We start from the raw sequence: 20,476 nt of genomic DNA on the forward strand, positions 1-20,476 counted from the left end.
GGGGTGTGCACTGGTGTGTGTGAGTGAGTGTGTGTGTGTGCGTGAGCCAGAGCACCAGGAGCCATGTCGGACCCCCGGGACATCGATGAGGACGCCCTCCTGAAGGGCCTCAGCGCCGCAGAGATGGACCAGCTGGAGTACGAGCTGCAGGAGATGGACCCCGAGGTACAAGACATATTTTATTTCTCTTAATCTGCACATGTGGGCGGCTTCGGGTCTCTTTATCCAACGCCACAGGGTCAGAAAATGATTTTATATTTGTAAACTTTAAATATGTATATGAATGTGAGAATTAATCATTTGCAATATCAAATAAAATAAGAGTCAGAATCTGCAGAATCAGAATATTATTTTATATTATTTTCACCAAGAGATGTTCTCACGATTTAATAATCATAAGTCATTCAGCTCAAAATTGAAAGATTGTTAGAGTCTATTATTACAACAATGACCATTAGGGCTGTCGTAGAATAAGGAAGATCTTAGTCGACTAACATGCTTAAGATGTTGTAGATGAATCGAATACTTAAAGCATACCAAAGACCGCTCACAATGAGAGAGCACTGAGTTTTCTCTCCTCCGGTGATTAAATGGGTCGAATACAAGAAGTGAGCAGCAAGGGGCAAAAGATCAATTGAAGTGAAATCAAGCGGCACTCAGTCAAAGCAAGTGTTTGCCATAACAAGGTTTACCAAATTAAAATGATAACAGAACATGATTCAGACATCGTTTGTCTTTGCACACGATCGCCCACCCACGTGTTTCCATATTTTGTGATTCAGGTCGTCAGTATTGGATGAATACAATGTATATTATAACATCTTCAAAAACTTAAAACAAATGATAGTATGAAACAAGTATATACAGCAAACTGCCTTAACTTGTATGGTAACTGCAGAACTGCATGCAACTAAAGAGTTGTATACGAACATGTCTCCCTTAAAACCACATAACTCTTTAAGTGGTGCATTGAAGAAATAAAAGTAAATCAGTAATAAAAAAAGGATACAAATTAGTGATGTTGTCTAGAACATTTTCGATCCACTCCATCCCTCCTTTACTGTAAACAGCACTGAACCCATCCTCTCATGTTCCCTGGTTTAATACCACATAACATTTGACCCCTTGTTCTCCCAGAATGCCATGCTGCCTGCAGGCTTCCGGCAGCGCGACCAGACGAAGAAGGGCCCGACGGGGACGTACGACCGCGACGCGCTGCAGCAGCACCTGGAGAAGGAGGCGCTGGAGATCGAGGACAAAGAGGACCTGGTGCCCTTCACCGGGCAGAAGAACGGTCAGAGCAGAGATTATTTTGAGTGATTTTGCACACAAAAATGTCAAGACTATATGGTAGAGCCAGTATTTTGTTTTTTATAAGAAAGGCCACCTAATTGTGACGTCTGCGTAGTCAACACACTATAAAAGACTACAACTCCCACGGTGCCTCCTCTAAAGTGGATGGGCTGCAGCCTGTCAGAAAGATGCCGTTGAGGCACCGCTTTTAAAATCCAATTACCCTTTAAGTTATGAAGTTATATAAGCCTTATGAAAAAGAAATAATACCTAAGTTGTTATTTTATTTGAGTTTTGCCTTTTTGTTTTGAATATAGTAAAGGCCTCTTTTCTTTGTTGCATGTGTAAAAGTGTGTTATTTTACAACACCCTCGCATAACATCATCCAAACCATCGAGGCCAAGCAACTCTTCAACTGTAAGTAATATAGAGGAAAGAAAACTAGTAAGAAATGTCTGTTGAAGGCGTCTAGTGGCTTGATAGGAAAACAAGGAAGGAAGCCACGACACTATATGCACCAAACACAGATTTGTCCTTATTAAGTCTGTAGAACACCATGACTTCTCTGAAGCTCCGCTATACTTCATTCAGATATTTTCATATATTTAGCTTCGACCAAATATTCCTATTACTGCAATTTGGGTATTGCATTGATCCATGTTGTGATTTTGATTCAGTCTTGTTTCATTGTGCAGCCCGAGTGCAGACATCCTGCCACAACATTACATTTAAGTCATTTTAATACAACAACAAGGCAAGTTTATTTATACAGCACCTTTGAACACAAGGCAATTCAAAGTGCTTTACAACAATGAAAGACATTAAGAGCATTAAGAAATAGTCCAGCAGAAACATATTTTAAAATGGAATTTTAAAAGCAAAGATAATACAAGGACTAACTGCTTGTGCAAAGAGTTAAATCCCTATAGAGGCTGTCCTTCTCCCTCACTCAGCTGTGCAGGGTTTGACTCTGTGATGCTCCACTGCTCAGAGTTTCAGTCTGTGTGGTGTTTCTGCAGATCACTGAGTTTTCGGGCCATTTCCACCAAAGTCTTACGGCCCGTCCACACAGCGTTGAAAGCTTCACCATTCACTTTGAATGGGGTGACGTCACTTTTCGCCGAACTGCATTGTGGGAAGCGACGTGGAGCGTTGCTGTCGTGGCTCGCTGCAAAAGTTGAGCAATGTTCAACTTTTGAAGCCTCGGCAGAAGCAATCGAATCGTATGCCAGTACAAGCTCTAGCCAATCAAACCGCTGCTTGTGTGTCAGGGGCGGGAGATTCATGTGATTGGTTGTTGGTCGAGTTTCAGACACGCCCGCCGGCAAGCGACAACGCACGCCGCCGTGTGGACGGGCCGTTACAGGCAGACATGCCAAGGCCTTCCAGGAAATAATTTGCCTAAGGATGTTGGCACTGTAGTTCCTGCTGGAGCGTGAAATGTTGCTTGATGCAGATTTTACGAAACCTGCTATTTCCCTTTCCTCTACCAAGTCAACTTTACTCTCAATATTTCAGTTTGTGTGTTCAGACAGAGAGATCGAAATACCGTTTCACACAATCCTGAATACAAAAATATGTAAATCCTATATATACACAACCAACAGACACATTTATACATAGGCACTAATTAGTTAGTAGTATGTTATATCGTTTTTTTTGCAAGTAAATGGTCTGCACCCTCCAGATGAATCAGACATCACTATGTTACACGCGTGTTTCTATTGGCTAGTGCTCCGACACATTGTACGTGATAGGCTAAGGGGCGGGACATCTCTTAGCGGTTAACGAATCACAACAGAGCTGGCCAGCTAACCAATCAGAGCAGACTGGGCTCTGATTTCAGACAGAGGGTGAAAAGAGGTGCTGCAGCACAGAGAGTATGAGATAAATAAAGAGCTTTTTGAACATTAAAACATGGAGACATGTAGAGACACTACATACTGATATACACCTGAACACCAGCAGGAGAGGACTCTTTAAAGTAGAGGCACTACATACTGATATACACCTGAACATCAGCAGGAGAGGACTCTTTAAAGTAGAGACACTACATACTGATATACACCTGAACATCAGCAGGAGAGGACTCTTTAAAGTAGAGACACTACATACTGATATACACCTGAACATCAGCAGGAGAGGACTCTTTAAAGTAGGAGACACTACATACTGATATACACCTGAACATCAGCAGGGAGAGGACTCTTTAAAGTAGAGACACTACATACTGATATACACCTGAGACAGCAGCAGGAGAGGACCTCTTTAAAGTAGGAGACACTAACATACTGATATATCACCTGAAACATCAGCAGGAGAGGGACCTTTAAAGTAGAGACACTACATACTGATATACAACCTGAACATCAGCAGGAGAGGACTCTTTAAAGTGAGACACTACATACTGATATACACCTGAACATCAGCAGGAGAGGAACTCTTTAAAGTAGGAGACACTACATACTGAGTATACACCTGAACATCAGCAGGAGAGGACTCTTTAAAGTAGGAGACACTACATACTGATATACACCTGAACATCAGCAGGAGAGGACTCTTTAAAGTAGAGACACTACATACTGATATACACCTGAACATCAGCAGGAGAGGACTCTTTAAAGTGAGACACTACATACTGATATACACCTGAACATCAGCAGGAGAGGACTCTTTAAAAGTGAGACACTACATACTGATATACACTGAACATCAGCAGGAGAGGACTCTTTAAAGTGAGACACTACATACTGATATACACCTGAACATCAGCAGGAGAGGACTCTTTAAAGTAGAGACACTACATACTGATATACACCTGAACATCAGCAGGAGAGGACTCTTTAAAGTAGAGACACTACATACTGATATACACCTGAACATCAGCAGGAGAGGACTCTTTAAAGTGAGACACTACATACTGATATACACCTGAACATCAGCAGGAGAGGACTCTTTAAAGTGAGACACTACATACTGATATACACCTGAACATCAGCAGGAGAGGACTCTTTAAAGTAGAGACACTACATACTGATATACACCTGAACATCAGCAGGAGAGGACTCTTTAAAGTAGAGACACTACATACTGATATACACCTGAACATCAGCAGGAGAGGGACTCTTTAAAGTGGAGACACTACATACTGATATACACCTGAACATCAGCAGGAGAGGACTCTTTAAAGTAGAGACACTACATACTGATATACACCTGAACATCAGCAGGAGAGGACTCTTTAAAGTAGAGACACTACATACTGATATACACCTGAACATCAGCAGGAGAGGACTCTTTAAAGTGGAGACACTACATACTGATATACACCTGACCATCAGCAAGAGAGGACTCTTTAAAGTGGAGACACTACATACTGATATACACCTGAACATCAGCAGGAGAGGACTCTTTAAAGTGGAGGACACTACAAACTGATATACACCTGAACATCAGCAGGAGAGGACTCTTTAAAGTAGAGACACTACATACTGATATACACCTGAACATCAGCAGGAGAGGACTCTTTAAAGTGGAGACACTACATACTGATATACACCTGAACATCAGCAGGAGAGGACTCTTTAAAGTGGAGACACTACAAACTGATATACACCTGAACATCAGCAGGAGAGGACTCTTTAAAGTGGAGACACTACAAACTGATATACACCTGAACATCAGCAGGAGAGGACTCTTAAAGTAGAGACACTATACACTGAACACAGCAGGAGAGGACTCTTTAAGTGGAGACACTACAAACTGATATACACCTGAACATCAGCAGGAGGAGGACTCTTTAAAGTGGAGACACTACAAACTGATATACACCTGAACATCAGCAGGAGAGGACTCTTTAAAGTGGAGACACTACAAACTGATATACACCGGAACATCAGCAGGAGAGGACCTTTAAAGTAGAGACACTACATACTGATATACACCGGAACATCAGCAGGAGAGGACTCTTTAAAGTAGCGACGACATACATACTGATATACACCTGAACATCAGCAGGAGAGGACTCTTTAAAGTAGAGACACTACATACTGATATACACCTGAACATCAGCAGGAGAGGACTCTTTAAAAGTAGAGACACTACATACTGATATACACCTGAACATCAGCAGAGAGGACTCTTTAAAGTGGAGACACTACATACTGATATACACCTGAACATCAGCAGGAGAGGACTCTTTAAAGTGGAGACACTACATACTGATATACACCTGAACATCAGCAGGAGAGGACTCTTTAAGTGGAGACACTACATACTGATATACACCTGAACATCAGCAGGAGAGGACTCTTTAAAGTGGAGACACTACATACTGATAATACACCTGAACATCAGCAGGAGAGGACTCTTTAAAGTGGAGACACTACATACTGATATACACCTGAACATCAGCAGGAGAGGACTCTTTAAAGTGGAGACACTACATACTGATATACACCTGAACATCAGCAGGAGAGGACTCTTTAAAGTAGAGACACTACATACTGATATACACCTGAACATCAGCAGGAGAGGACTCTTTAAAGTGGAGACACTACATACTGATATACACCTGAACATCAGCAGGAGAGGACTCTTTAAAGTAGAGACACTACATACTGATATACACCTGAACATCAGCAGGAGAGGACTCTTTAAAGTAGAGACACTACATACTGATATACACCTGAACATCAGCAGGAGAGGACTCTTTAAAGTAGAGACACTACATACTGATATACACCTGAACATCAGCAGGAGAGGACTCTTTAAAGTAGAGACACTACATACTGATATACACCTGAACATCAGCAGGAGAGGACTCTTTAAAGTAGAGACACTACATACTGATATACACCTGAACATCAGCAGGAGAGGACTCTTTAAAGTAGAGACACTACATACTGATATACACCTGAACATCAGCAGGAGAGGACTCTTTAAAGTAGAGACACTACATACTGATATACACCTGAACATCAGCAGGAGAGGACTCTTTAAAGTAGAGACACTACATACTGATATACACCTGAACATCAGCAGGAGAGGACTCTTTAAAGTAGAGACACTACATACTGATATACACCTGAACATCAGCAGGAGAGGACTCTTTAAAGTAGAGACACTACATACTGATATACACCTGAACATCAGCAGGAGAGGACTCTTTAAAGTAGAGACACTACATACTGATATACACCTGAACATCAGCAGGAGAGGACTCTTTAAAGTGGAGACACTACATACTGATATACACCTGAACATCAGCAGGAGAGGACTCTTTAAAGTGGAGACACTACATACTGATATACACCTGAACATCAGCAGGAGAGGACTCTTTAAAGTGGAGACTACATACTGATATACACCTGAACATCAGCAGGAGAGGACTCTTTAAAGTGGAGACACTACATACTGATATACACCTGAACATCAGCAGGAGAGGACTCTTTAAAAGTAGAGACACTACATACTGATATACACCTGAACACCAGCAGGAGAGGACTCTTTAAGTGGAGACACTACAAACTGATATACACCTGAACATCAGCAGGAGAGGGACTCTTTAAAGTGGAGACAATACCAACTGATATACACCTGAACATCAGCAGGAGAGGACTCTTTAAAGTGGAGACACGACAAACTGATATACACCTGAAACATCAGCAGGAAGGACTCTTAAAGTAGAGACACTACATACTGATATACACCTGAAACATCAGCAGAAGAGGACTCTTTAAAGTAGAGACACTACAATACTGATATACACCTGAACATCAGCAGGGAGGACTCTTTAAAGTAGAGACACTACATACTGATAGTACACCTGAACATCAGCAGGAGAGGACTCTTTAAAGTAGGAGACACTACATACTGATATACACCTGAACATCAGCAGAGAGGACTCTTTAAAGTAGAGACACTACATACTGATATAACACCTGAACATCAGCAGGAGAGGGACTCTTTAAAGTAGAGACCACTAGACTACTGATATACACCTGAACATCAGCAGGAAGAGGACTCTTTAAAGTAGAGAACCTACATACTGATATACACCTGAACATCAGCAGGAGGAGACTCTTTAAAGTAGAGACACTACATACTGATATACACACTGAACATCAGCAGGAGTAGACTCTTAAAGTAGGAGACACTACTACTGATATACACCTGAACATCAGCAGGAGAGGACTCTTTAAAGTAGAGACACTACATACTGATATACACCTGAACATCAGCAGAGAGGACTCTTTAAAGTAGAGACACTACATACTGATATACACCTGAACATCAGCAGGAGAGGACTCTTTAAAGTGGAGACACTACATACTGATATACACCTGAACATCAGCAGGAGAGGACTCTTTAAAGTGGAGACACTACATACTGATATACACCTGAACATCAGCAGGAGAGGACTCTTTAAAGTAGAGACACTACATACTGATATACACCTGAACATCAGCAGGAGAGGACTCTTTAAAGTGGAGACACATACTGATATACACCTGAACATCAGCAGAGGACTCTTTAAAGTGGAGACACACTGATATACACCTGAACATCAGCAGGAGAGGACTCTTAAAGTAGAGACACTACATACTGATATACACCTGAACATCAGCAGGAGAGGACTCTTTAAAGTGGAGACACACTATATACTGATATACACCTGAACATCAGCAGGAGAGGACTCTTTAAAGTAGAGACACTACATACTGATATACACCTGAACATCAGAAGGAGAGGACTCTTTAAAGTAGAGACACTACATACTGATATACACATGAACATCAGCAGGAGAGGACTCTTTAAAGTAGAGACACTATATACTGATATACACCTGAACATCAGCAGGAGAGGACTCTATAAAGTAGAGACACTACATACTGATATACACCTGAACATCAGCAGGAGAGGACTCTTTAAAGTAGGGACACTACATACTGATATACACCTGGACATCAGCAGGAGAGGACTCTTTAAAGTAGGGACACTACATACTGATATACACCTGAACATCAGCAGGAGAGGACTCTTTAAAGTAGAGACACTACATACTGATATACACCTGAACATCAGCAGGAGAGGACTCTTTAAAGTAGAGACACTGCATACTGATATACACCTGAACATCAGCAGGAGAGGACTCTTTAAAGTAGAGACACTACATACTGATATACACCTGAACATCAGCAGGAGAGGACTCTATAAAGTAGAGACACTATATACTGATATACACCTGAACATCAGCAGGAGAGGACTCTTTAAAGTAGAGACACTACATACTGATATACACCTGAACATCAGAAGGAGAGGACTCTTTAAAGTAGACACTACATACTGATATACACCTGAACATCAGAAGGAGAGGACTCTTTAAAGTAGAGACACTACATACTGATATACACCTGAACATCAGCAGGAGAGGACTCTTTAAAGTAGAGACACTACATACTGATATACACCTGAACATCAGCAGGAGAGGACTCTTTAAAGTAGAGACACTACATACTGATATACACATGAACATCAGCAGGAGAGGACTCTTTAAAGTAGAGACACTATATACTGATATACACCTGAACATCAGCAGGAGAGGACTCTTTAAAGTAGAGACACTACATACTGATATACACCTGAACATCAGCAGGAGAGGACTCTTTAAAGTAGGGACACTACATACTGATATACACCTGAACATCAGCAGGAGAGGACTCTTTAAAGTAGAGACACTACATACTGATATACCACCTGAACATCAGCAGGAGAGGACTCTTTAAAGTAGAGACACTACATACTGATATACACCTGAACATCAGCAGGAGAGGACTCTTTAAAGTAGGGACACTACATACTGATATACACCTGGACATCAGCAGGAGAGGACTCTTTAAAGTAGGGACACTACATACTGATATACACCTGAACATCAGCAGGAGAGGACTCTTTAAAGTAGAGACACTACATACTGATATACACCTGAACATCAGCAGGAGAGGACTCTTTAAAGTAGAGACACTGCATACTGATATACACCTGAACATCAGCGTAGTATGTCCTCTTTAATAATTAATAATGTAAAAGGCCTGCACTCTTAAAAAGGAAATCACTCAAACAACAGCTATGTCCTTTCTTAAATGTGTTTTTGTAACAACCAAAATTGATAAGATGAATGATCAAGCATGAATAAAAAAGATAAGAAACCATAAGCTAGTCTCCAGTGGAAAACACAAATCCATGATAAGCTAGAAATAACTTGTGTTTGGGGAAACATGATCCAAACAGAGCTTTTACTAAAACTATTCAGACTGATAAAACCCCCATAAAGATTACAAGAAACACAGAAGTCTCTTTCTGTTCGTCTCCGCTTGTTTCTCCTCCTACTTCTTTCTCAAGTCTGATTGTCCATCTGTCTTTTTTTCTTCAGGTTTACATCTTAACTCGTGTTTTCTTCTTTATTTGAATCCCCAGGAAAAGACCTTTGAGGCCAAGAAAGCGGCAGATATCCCAGAGAACGAGCAGGTGAAGCTGAGCCGGAGCTGGAGGAGGCTCTGAAGAACGCCACGGACGCTGAGATGTGCGACAATCGCAGGTTAGAGTCTTTTAATGATACTACAGTTGATGGTAGTACTAGTATCACTGGATCCTAAATGTTGCTACTTCCTTAAAGGGGACCTATCAAGCAAAATGCTGTCTTTTATACATAAACATGTGTCCCCGGTGTGTCGGGGAACTCACGCAGCGTCAGAAAACAAAACCCTCTGTCTTTTCCTCCGTACCCAAATCTCTAAAAACGGGGCTACAACGGAGCTGATCCAGATTTGCGTCCGATATGACGACTAAAATGTGGGCGGGCTTTACACCCACGGACCAATCAGAAACGTTGCTATCAGAAACAATGCAGGACGTGTTTTGGAAGTAATATGGTCGGTGTTTACATTAGCATCGCTAACACTCAGAGCTAACCTGTACTGGAGAGCATGTGTGTGAAGAAGCAGGAAGTAAAAAGGAACTCACCTTGTGGTATAACCGGCAAGAGAGAAAGCCTTTGAGCTCCAGACTGTTTCAGAAATAATCCTTGATGTGGTTTGGAACATGATGGCATTTAATCACGCCTGAATCGGCGTTTCTCTATCAGGCCTGAAACAGAGGGATATGAGGGATGTCTAAAATTCATGTTTGGTATTTTGAGAAAAACACATCATAGACATGTTTTTTATATATTTGTATATATCCGAGACCCATAATATATGCCTAAAAATAGCATAATAGGAGACCTTTAAACAATTAAAATAAAAACAAAACTTATAAACTCAGTGAAAAGGCTCCTACGCTATTCTTTTTTTAAAGTCCTTCTGTCACACAGACCCAGTTCTAGCTTGATATTGTCCCCCTCAGTGGACTCAGTTCTCCAAAGCCAGCAGACATGAGCTGGGATCCAATTCCCCACGCTCAGCAACACAGAAATAAACAAGCAGGCCCGCGGCCAGATGGACAGGGAGGAGTGAACATGGGGGGGGGGAGATACTGTATCTATTCAAAACAGACCAGTGGGAAGCTACTGCTCACACAGATAGGCTGCAGTTTATCATGTTAAGCTCACATTCAGTTAAACAGACCTTTAACTGTGTAACGGCCAGAGGTGGGAAGTAGTGGAGTACAAATACTTCGTTACTGTACTTAAGTACATTTTTCTGGTATCAGTACTTTACTCCATGACTTTTGACTTTGACTTCTTACATTTTGAACTCAAACACCTGTACTTTCTACTTCTCACATGTTGAACACAAATACCTGTACTTTCTACTTCTTACATGTTGAACACAAATACCTGTACTTTCTACTTCTTACATGTTGAACACCAAATACCTGTACTTTCTACTTCTTACATGTTGAACACAAATACCTGTACTTTCTACTTCTTACATGTTGAACTCAAATACCTGTACTTTCTACTTCTTACATGTTGAACACAAATACCTGTACTTTCTACTTCTCACATGTTGAACACAAATACCTGTACTTTCTACTTCTTACATGTTGAACACAAATACCTGTACTTTCTACTCTTACATGTTGAACCCAAATACCTGTACTTTCTACTTCTTACATGTTGAAACCCAAATACCTGTACTTTCTACTTCTTACATGTTGAACTCAAATACCTGTACTTTCTACTTCTTACATGTTGAACACAAATACCTGTACTTTCTACTTCTTACATGTTGAACACAAATACCTGTACTTTCTACTTCTTACATGTTGAACACAAATACCTGTACTTTCTACTTCTTACATGTTGAACACAAATACCTGTACTTTCTACTTCTTACATGTTGAACACAATACCTGTACTTTCTACTTCTTACATGTTGAACTCAAATACCTGTACTTTCTACTTCTTACATGTTGAACTCAAATACCTGTACTTTCTACTTCTTACATGTTGAACTCAAATACCTGTACTTTCTACTTCTTACATGTTGAACTCAAATACCTGTACTTTCTACTTCTTACATGTTGAACTCAAATACCTGTACTTTCTACTTCTCACATGTTGAACACAAATACCTGTACTTTCTACTTCTACATGTTGAACCCAAATACCTGTACTTTCTACTTCTCTCATTTTCCAAACAGCTGGTTCCTTTAGTCTGAATGTGTGTTTGATGCGTGATCATTATTCTTTAGAGTCATTGCGTGCCTATTGATTGAACACGATCCGTGTATCCATCATTTCCTGGTCTTCTCTAAAGAAGAGGGACCAATGGAAACGTTGTCATGTTGCCGTTGTTCAGCATGGAAACATTCATTAGCTAACAATGACATTACTAGTACTTCTACGAGAGAGAGAGAGAGAGAGAGAGAGAGAGAGAGAGAGAGAGAGAGAGAAGAAGAGGAGAGAGAGAGAGAGAGAGAGAGAGAGAGAGAGGAGAGAGAGAGAGAGAGAGAGAGAGAGAGAGAGAGAGACTAGTTTGTGCTGTGAAGCTGCTGTTTATAAGCCATAACCACAGCATTTAAGATTCAACTATCTTGATTTGCTTTGAATAAATTACTCAATGCAAAATCTTTTAGGCAAGATTTCAGAACCAAATATCCTTACATTTCCTGATAATGAGCTCTCTAGTTGCTGCAGTCTAGTTTGCGCTGTGAAGCTCCTGTGGGTTATTCTAAGGGCTGAACCGGATGATGAGGGGGTTTTTATGGTCTCCCTCTCCCCCCTCTCCAGCTGTCCCCCCCCCTCCTCCCATGGTTCCCCACAGGGGGGTCTGTCAGAGTGAGACTCAGTTTGTCAGGTTACATCATAAGCAGCTCTGCCCCCTGCTGGTCACACAGCGTAACAACAGGACTGTCAGTAATATCTGTTCAGTGAAGGTGACGTGTTTACACATAATATATATACTGCTATATTTGACCATATATTTTGGATGTTATTATAGTCTTTTAAAAATAGTTTTCTATCCGTGTTTTTAATTTTTGTTTTACTTGATGCACCACAACACCATATCAAATTCCTCGTACGTGTCAACCAACCTGGTAATAAACCTGATTCATTATTTAAAAATAGGTACATTCAGTGTCACTTAACCTCACGTTAACATATACCGCTGACTTGCAGAACACTTGTAAAGTACACACAACACTACACAACATTTCCTTTCATATGGCTTAAATTTAAAGTTACTATGCTTATATTATTCACTAATTCTCTTAATATAACTGGTCTCTTTTTAATTGTATCTTATAGTAAAGCACCTATCATCTTGTCATGGCGTGACTGTATATTATCCCCCTGTTTGAATGTGTTAACTTTGGAGGTGCTCATACTTTAGTATTTTTAATTCGTGCTCTCATATCAATAAGTTGTTTTACTTGACATTACTAAGTTTGTCTGACAACTGCAATCACTTCTAACTTTGCATATTGAGGTTTCACATACAGAACATGGGATCTGCTAATAAAAAGCAATGCAGTGAAGCTGGAAACATGTTTGCATACACCCTGTTCATAATACTGCATTGCTGCTTGCCTCTAAATACAATCTTTAACTTGTTTTGGGGTTATCAGTCATTCTGATCTCATTCATAAATCACAGATGTTGTATTCATAGTGATTGTTTCCCCGCAGCTATCCTGGGGATGTACACGCTGATGAGCAACAAGCAGTACTACGACGCTCTGGGCATGACCGGCACCATCGCCAACACCGAGGGCATCAACAGTACGTATCACGTCTTCTGATGAGCTTCATTAACTGTGTTTATAGGGAAAGACAGTCAAGAAAATATTACTTTTGTGGCGTTTTAGTCTAAAACAGAGGTGTCCAAACTTTTTTCTCCGAGGGCCACATACAGAAAAATATACTTAAGAAACACAACAGCCTCTATCACAGCTCTCCAGAGGGTTTACTTTATGTTGTGCTTATAATAAGAGGAAATAGAAAGGGTAGATTTCAAGCTTGTTATGTAAATAAGTAATTGGGTAATTTATTTTAAAAGTGGGCACACATGAACACTGTGATATATATATTTAATTAGTACAATATGACAAGTTTAATTTGTGGGCCATATTTCATTATACTATTTGAATTAGCTAAAGGCTGTTTCAAAATGGGCCGCGGGCCACATTTGGCTCCCGGGCCGTAGTTTGGACACCCCTGGTCTAAAATGAAAAGCCATTGTCCTTTGTTGGGGTCGTGGGTTCTGACTCGCCTCAATTTGTTTCCAAACAAATGCGGAGAAGCTTTAAACTCTGGATTCTGAGCCATGTTGTTGTTTCATTTTCAGGCGTAGTGAAACCCGATCCGTTTAAGATCTTCCCCGACGAGATGCCCAACCCCACCAACGTGGAGGAGACTCTGGAGAGGATCCACAACAACGACAGCAGCCTGACGGAGGTCAACCTCAACAACATCAAGGTCAGCAGGCCGAGGAAACTCAGAGAGGTTAAAACAGGTTTCTGGGAAGGACACATGTTTCAAGATTCAAGGTTTCAAGGCTTTTATTGTCATGTGTGCATAGCTACAGTTGTAGGTATGACAATGATTACAGCAAAGACACACTACGGAAATAATAACCCATTTGAAGGATAAAAAGGTAAATATAAGTGGAACAAGTAATGAAGCCGCTGCAGGGTGACAGTAGTACATATCATATTACCTAGTATAAAGTATATATTGCACAGGTTTATGTTACAACATGGTTGGTATGGATGTCGGGTAGTGCACAATGAACAAGGTAGTAGAATAAAATATATCTTTATTGTCATCATACAAAGTACAACGACATCTCTCACTGCAGTAGTAACATTTAAACATAGTATATATATTAGAAAACAATGTTGTTATCGTCCATGATCCATGCTTCCTTTGCTCTTAACAGTCCTTCTGAAAGTGGCTCTTAACCGTGTGCAAAGACAACACTACAACTGATAAGGTTCCTTGTTAAATACATAAATAAAGCCTCTGTCTCTCTGCAGGACATTCCCATCCCGACGCTGAAGGAGATCTTCGAGGCGATGAAGGGGAACTCTCAGGTGGAGTCTCTGAGCATCGCTGCCACGCGCAGCAACGACCCTGTGGCCTATGTGAGTATAAAGGTTACAACAGGACAGCTGGGTATTTTAAATTACCCCATGAGCCATTAACGTAGATATTTAACACTGGTACGTTTCTGCATCTCCGCCATTTATACCTGTCTAATACTGCACCCACAAAACGACCATTGAATTGTCATTACTCGCCATTTGTTACCTCGAATCCTTGAACAAACATGTTTTTATGGCAGGCCTTCACTGTGAATAAAGAATATATCGAGAATGTTAATATGTTAGTGTTTCTAAGTAGTAAATATTTAGCTAAAGTGCATGTGTAATAAATGAGACTTGGTTTTTAATGCATGAATTGTGTTAGTTTGTAAACAGATTGTTTGATATAGTTTTGCTGTTAAATGTAGTCTCGTTTGACTTCAATTTGTCAAGACTTTTCTCCTTTTATGGATACTTTGTTCATCGTGAAGCATTTTAGAAAAGTGTTCTGCAATAATTCAAGCCAACATGGGGTTAGAAATGTATTTATAAAAGATAATATTGGGGATAAAGTATTTCTTTAAGCTTGGCATCCACAATGAGTACGGGAAGAATTATATTTTATGTTGAAATGTTTGTATTGATTGTGTGTGTGTGTGTGTGTGTGTGTGTGTGTGTGTGTGTGTGTGTGTGTGTGTGTGTGTGTGTGTGTGTGTGTGTGTGTGTGTGTGTGTGTGTGTACCAGGCGTGTGCAGAGATGCTGCAGGAGAACACCAGCTTGCAGAGTCTTAATGTTGAGTCCAACTTCATCACTTCTGACGGCATGATCAAAGTCATCAAAGCTATGGCCAACAACGCCACCCTGGTGGAGCTGAAGATCGACAACCAGGTCTGAAACACTGAGTTCTGAACACCTCAATTCAAATACTTTGTTACTGTACTTAAGTACATTTTTCTGGTATCAGTACTTTACTCCACTACTTATTTTTCTGACGACTTTTTACTTACTTCTCACATGTTGAACACAAATACCTGTACTTTCTACTTCTTACATGTTGAACACAAATATCTGTACTTTCTACTTCTTACATGTTGAACTCAAATACCTGTACTTTCTACTTCTTACATGTTGAACTCAAATACCTGTACTTTCTACTTCTCACATGTTGAACTCAAATACCTGTACTTTCTACTTCTTACATGTTGAACACAAATATCTGTACTTTCTACTTCTTACATGTTGAACTCAAATACCTGTACTTTCTACTTCTTACATGTTGAACTCAAATACCTGTACTTTCTACTTCTTACATGTTGAACCCAAATACCTGTACTTTCTACTTCTTACATGTTGAACCCAAATACCTGTACTTTCTACTTCTCACATGTTGAAGCACAATACCTGTACTTTCTACTTCTTACATGTTGAACCCAAATACCTGTACTTTCTACTTCTTACATGTTGAACCCAAATACCTGTACTTTCTACTTCTTACATGTTGAACCCAAATACCTGTACTTTCTACTTCTTACATGTTGAACCCAAATACCTGTACTTTCTACTTCTCACATGTTGAACACAAATACCTGTACTTTCTACTTCTTACATGTTGAACCCAAATACCTGTACTTTCTACTTCTTACATGTTGAACACAAATACCTGTACTTTCTACTTCTCACATGTTGAACCCAAATACCTGTACTTTCTACTTCTTACATGTTGAACACAAATACCTGTACTTTCTACTTCTTACATGTTGAACCCAAATACCTGTACTTTCTACTTCTTACATGTTGAACCCAAATACCTGTACTTTCTACTTCTTACATGTTGAACACAAATACCTGTACTTTCTACTTCTCACATGTTGAACCCAAATACCTGTACTTTCTACTTCTTACATGTTGAACTCAAATACCTGTACTTTCTACTTCTTACATGTTGAACTCAAATACCTGTACTTTCTACTTCTTACATGTTGAACTCAAATACCTGTACTTTCTACTTCTCTCATTTTCCAAACAGCTGGTTCCTTTAGTCTGAATGTGTGTTTGATGCGTGATCATTATTCTTTAGAGTCATTGCGTGCCTATTGATTTGAACACGATCCGTGTATCCATCATTTCCTGGTCTTCTCTAAAGAAGAGGGACCAATGGAACGTTGTCATGTTGCCGTTGTTCAGCATGGAAACATTCATTAGCTAACAATGACATTATTGTTCTATGAATATAAAGGGAGGTCAGGTACTCTTTAAAACAGCTGCTAGTTATGGGTACTTTTTACTGAAGTACATTTCAAAGTTCTTTACTTTGACTTGAGTAAAGAAGTTTAGTCAGTACTTCTACTTTGAGTAAAGGATGTGTGTACTGTTGCCATCTCTGCCTAAATCCAGGCAGACGGTGATAAGCTGTGTTTAAATGTAACGCTCTCTTCCTGTGTCACAGAGGCAGAAGCTGGGAGACTCAGTGGAGATGGAGATCGCCTCCATGTTAGAGAACAACTCCAGCATCCTCAAATTTGGATACCACTTCACGCAGCAGGGGCCTCGCGCCAGAGCCGCCATCGCCATCACACGAAACAACGACATGAGTGAGAACCAGCAGAAATCTACTCATAGAGTTGTTGATTGGTTGTTTTTATGCTGCTGCAACGCAAAAATGTCCCAATTTGGGATCAATGAAGTACCTCTTGTCTTATCTTATAATTATACAGAGATAGAAGATAATATCCATGACAGTTTTTTTCCAAATCCAGTTGAGGCATAAGTCCTTTAATCAGAATCAGAAACAGGTTTATTACCAGGTAGGTGGACACGTACGAGGATTTTGACTTGATCTTGTGGTGCATACATTAAAGTAAAATGAAAAACACGGATAGAAAACTATGTTAAGAAAACTATAATAACATTAAAAAAAACATATAGCAGTATTTACATTGAAATAGAATTGGAATAAAATATGTGCAGTAATAAAAAACAAGATATTGTGTGCATTAATGTAATGCACATTTATTCTTAAGGTGATAGTAGGCAGACTTTGTAACTGTCTTAATGCGACTCTGGAAATTGAAGTTTGAGTCCATGACTACTCCCAGATGTCTGACTTTTTAACATTGCCGATTGCCTCCAAAAATCACTTTAACCCTTGTGTTCAAAAGCTGTTACCGTTCATGGTGTTCGCGGGTCAATTTTCACCCATGATTCATCTCAGTCCAAAACACAAAAAATTACTATCATCCAATATTGTTTTAACTACATCATAACTAACTTATAATGCATTCAGAACCGTCCTGTTGTCATTTTATTTTATGGCCCAAAACACATGACACCACATATTGCACACGTGCATGTGTGTGTTCAGGTTCAAGTGTTCGTGTACATCAGGGGTTCCCAATTCGTCGATCGCAATCAACCGGTCGATCGCAAAGGTAGTGTGGGTAGATAGCATGGCATTGAAAAAAAACAATATACATTATTACTTACTATGGCATTTGCCACTTGATTGACGTACAGGTAAGCCAGTCTGAGTTGTATTGTGCCATACGGGTTCATGCAGTTATGAGGGGGCCTCACCTCCTCATCTGAAGCCAAATGTGGCGCAATATTATGCGGCGCAATTAGTGTAAGTGCCGTTTAGTCCCCCGCTCGCGACACAGATTGGGCAGATTGTACCCTGTAGGTAGATCATTTGGGCTTGGTCATTTTAAAAGTAGCTCCCAAGCTGAAAAAGTGTGGGCACCCCTGGTGTACATATTCAGGTGGAGTTCCCGTGGGGGGAGGGGGGCAGAGGGAGGGGAGACAGTGGATGAAGGGGGAGGGGCGTCTAAAGTCAAAGATGAATCTTGATTGGCCCAAATTTGACCTTGAGTCACCCAAAACAATTCTGCTGGGTCTCCCCAGACCCCAACACCAAATGATACTTTTCTTTTTAGAGACCTTCAGACTTGGCTAAAATTGTCAAAATCTGTTTTGTAGTGTTTACATAGCTGCTGTGGAGGATATCATGAAGCCTTGTTCCGATACAAAAAACTAGAGCGTAGTTATTATATCATTTTAAGTTGAAACGGGTCACGGGAGACCCGAACACAACATAAGGGTTAATTGAAGACAATTCTGACACGTCCAACCATTGATTTGTTCAACGCACTCACTCAGTGCTTGATTTGGAACATACTCTTCTGGTGAAATGGTTATTTAAATATGTGTGTCGTCATAAAGGCCATGGCCATCACACGACTCAATGACATGAGAGAGAACAATCAATCTCACAAAATCACACAAAACTATGAAAATATTGGGATAAATCTTAGAAATGGACAGAGCAAGAGGAGTGTGAGAAATCAAATAGGCCGGGTCTCATTGAGGTAATAAAGATATGTTTATTTGTTGCCTTTGTAATTGTATTTTAATTGCAATTTTATAATGTGTTCTTAATGTGTTTTGTCTTGCAGTTCGCCAGCAGAGATTAAGATGAGAGGAAAAATAAGAACCATTTCAGACAGACTTCGTGTCAGATTTCTTAATTTGAAGCGCCATCGCTGATCGAATCGTGCATTTTGTAATCAACCTAACCTCCATGTCCCACCATTTCATTTCATTTACTGCCGCCAGCTTTTTGTAGACTGCTGAATTCATCATAAAGGCATGTATAGGTCACAAGCAACATGTGAAGTGTCTTTTCTTTCCTTCTTGTTGTGCATCTCCAACATCATCCTAAACAAGAGGTTCTCATTCATTAAAACACATTATACGTGTGGTGCTAACTGTGGTAAGGAAAAACACTGTAAATACTTTAAATAAAAATATATATTCAAGTATTTTTTGGACATGTTTGACAAGTTTAATTGTATTGTTTCTTATTGGTAATATGAATATCACTATTAACACTTGGTTTAATGCACCGAGGGAGCACAGACTTTGATGCGTGTCATTATCTTTGAATAAAACAAGACAGAATTGTTTTGCAGGAGCTTCAATTAACTTCTAATTGTGCTGTTTTCATTTTTTTATTAATGTACTGGAAATACAGGTTTCATACGATGATCACAATAACGGGATATTGTAGACCGGTCCATCATTTACAAAATCACAACCAGTGGGCGAATACAAATATATTGGACTTCATTTAAGTAGCTAGCAATACTAGATAGATATTATAAGTATTAGTATCAAACGATACTTCAAGTACTAAAAGTAAAAGTACTCGTTATCTAGAACATTTCAAAAACATATTCATTCATAAACGTAGTGATGTATAACATGTGAATCACTTCAATGTTGTCTCCTGGTAACGTTAATTGAATGCCTTGAAATACTCCATAATGTATTAATACATGTCTAATAATCATTTATTATTTAATTCATATTTCGAAATAATTCAAATCTGCAAAGTAGCTATCAATTAAAGCTGTCAAATAAATGTAGTGAAGTAAAAAGTGCGACATTTCCCTCCAAAATGTAGAAAAATAAAAAGTTAAACACAAGAACATCAACATTGTACTTGGTGGCGAAGTCCATAGAGACCTGTTGTGTGTGTGTGTGTTACCGAGGTGTCTGAGCAAGGAACCTTAAAGTGTGTGAAATATACTTACAAATTCAATAATGTTTTGATTATAATTATAACTTAAATGAAATGTTATACCTGGAAAAA

At 39.7% G+C, this 20,476-nt stretch overlaps 1 protein-coding gene across 1 annotated transcript; it reads left to right on the forward strand.

The window, feature by feature from the left end:
- On the forward strand, positions 1–19,806 carry tmod4 (tropomodulin 4 (muscle)). The gene is given in 10 exon segments (XM_034217165.1): positions 1–165; positions 1,138–1,295; positions 9,774–9,823; positions 9,826–9,892; positions 13,412–13,521; positions 14,087–14,217; positions 14,778–14,885; positions 15,571–15,714; positions 17,273–17,417; positions 19,278–19,806. Coding segments are annotated over 10 exon segments (1,038 nt in total). The 5' UTR covers positions 1–63; the 3' UTR covers positions 19,301–19,806.
- Positions 19,807–20,476: the final 670 nt, after the last annotated feature.

This window comes from Gymnodraco acuticeps, unplaced genomic scaffold, assembly GCF_902827175.1.
Source record: "Gymnodraco acuticeps unplaced genomic scaffold, fGymAcu1.1, whole genome shotgun sequence".
Classification (NCBI taxonomy): Eukaryota; Metazoa; Chordata; class Actinopteri; order Perciformes; family Bathydraconidae; genus Gymnodraco; species Gymnodraco acuticeps.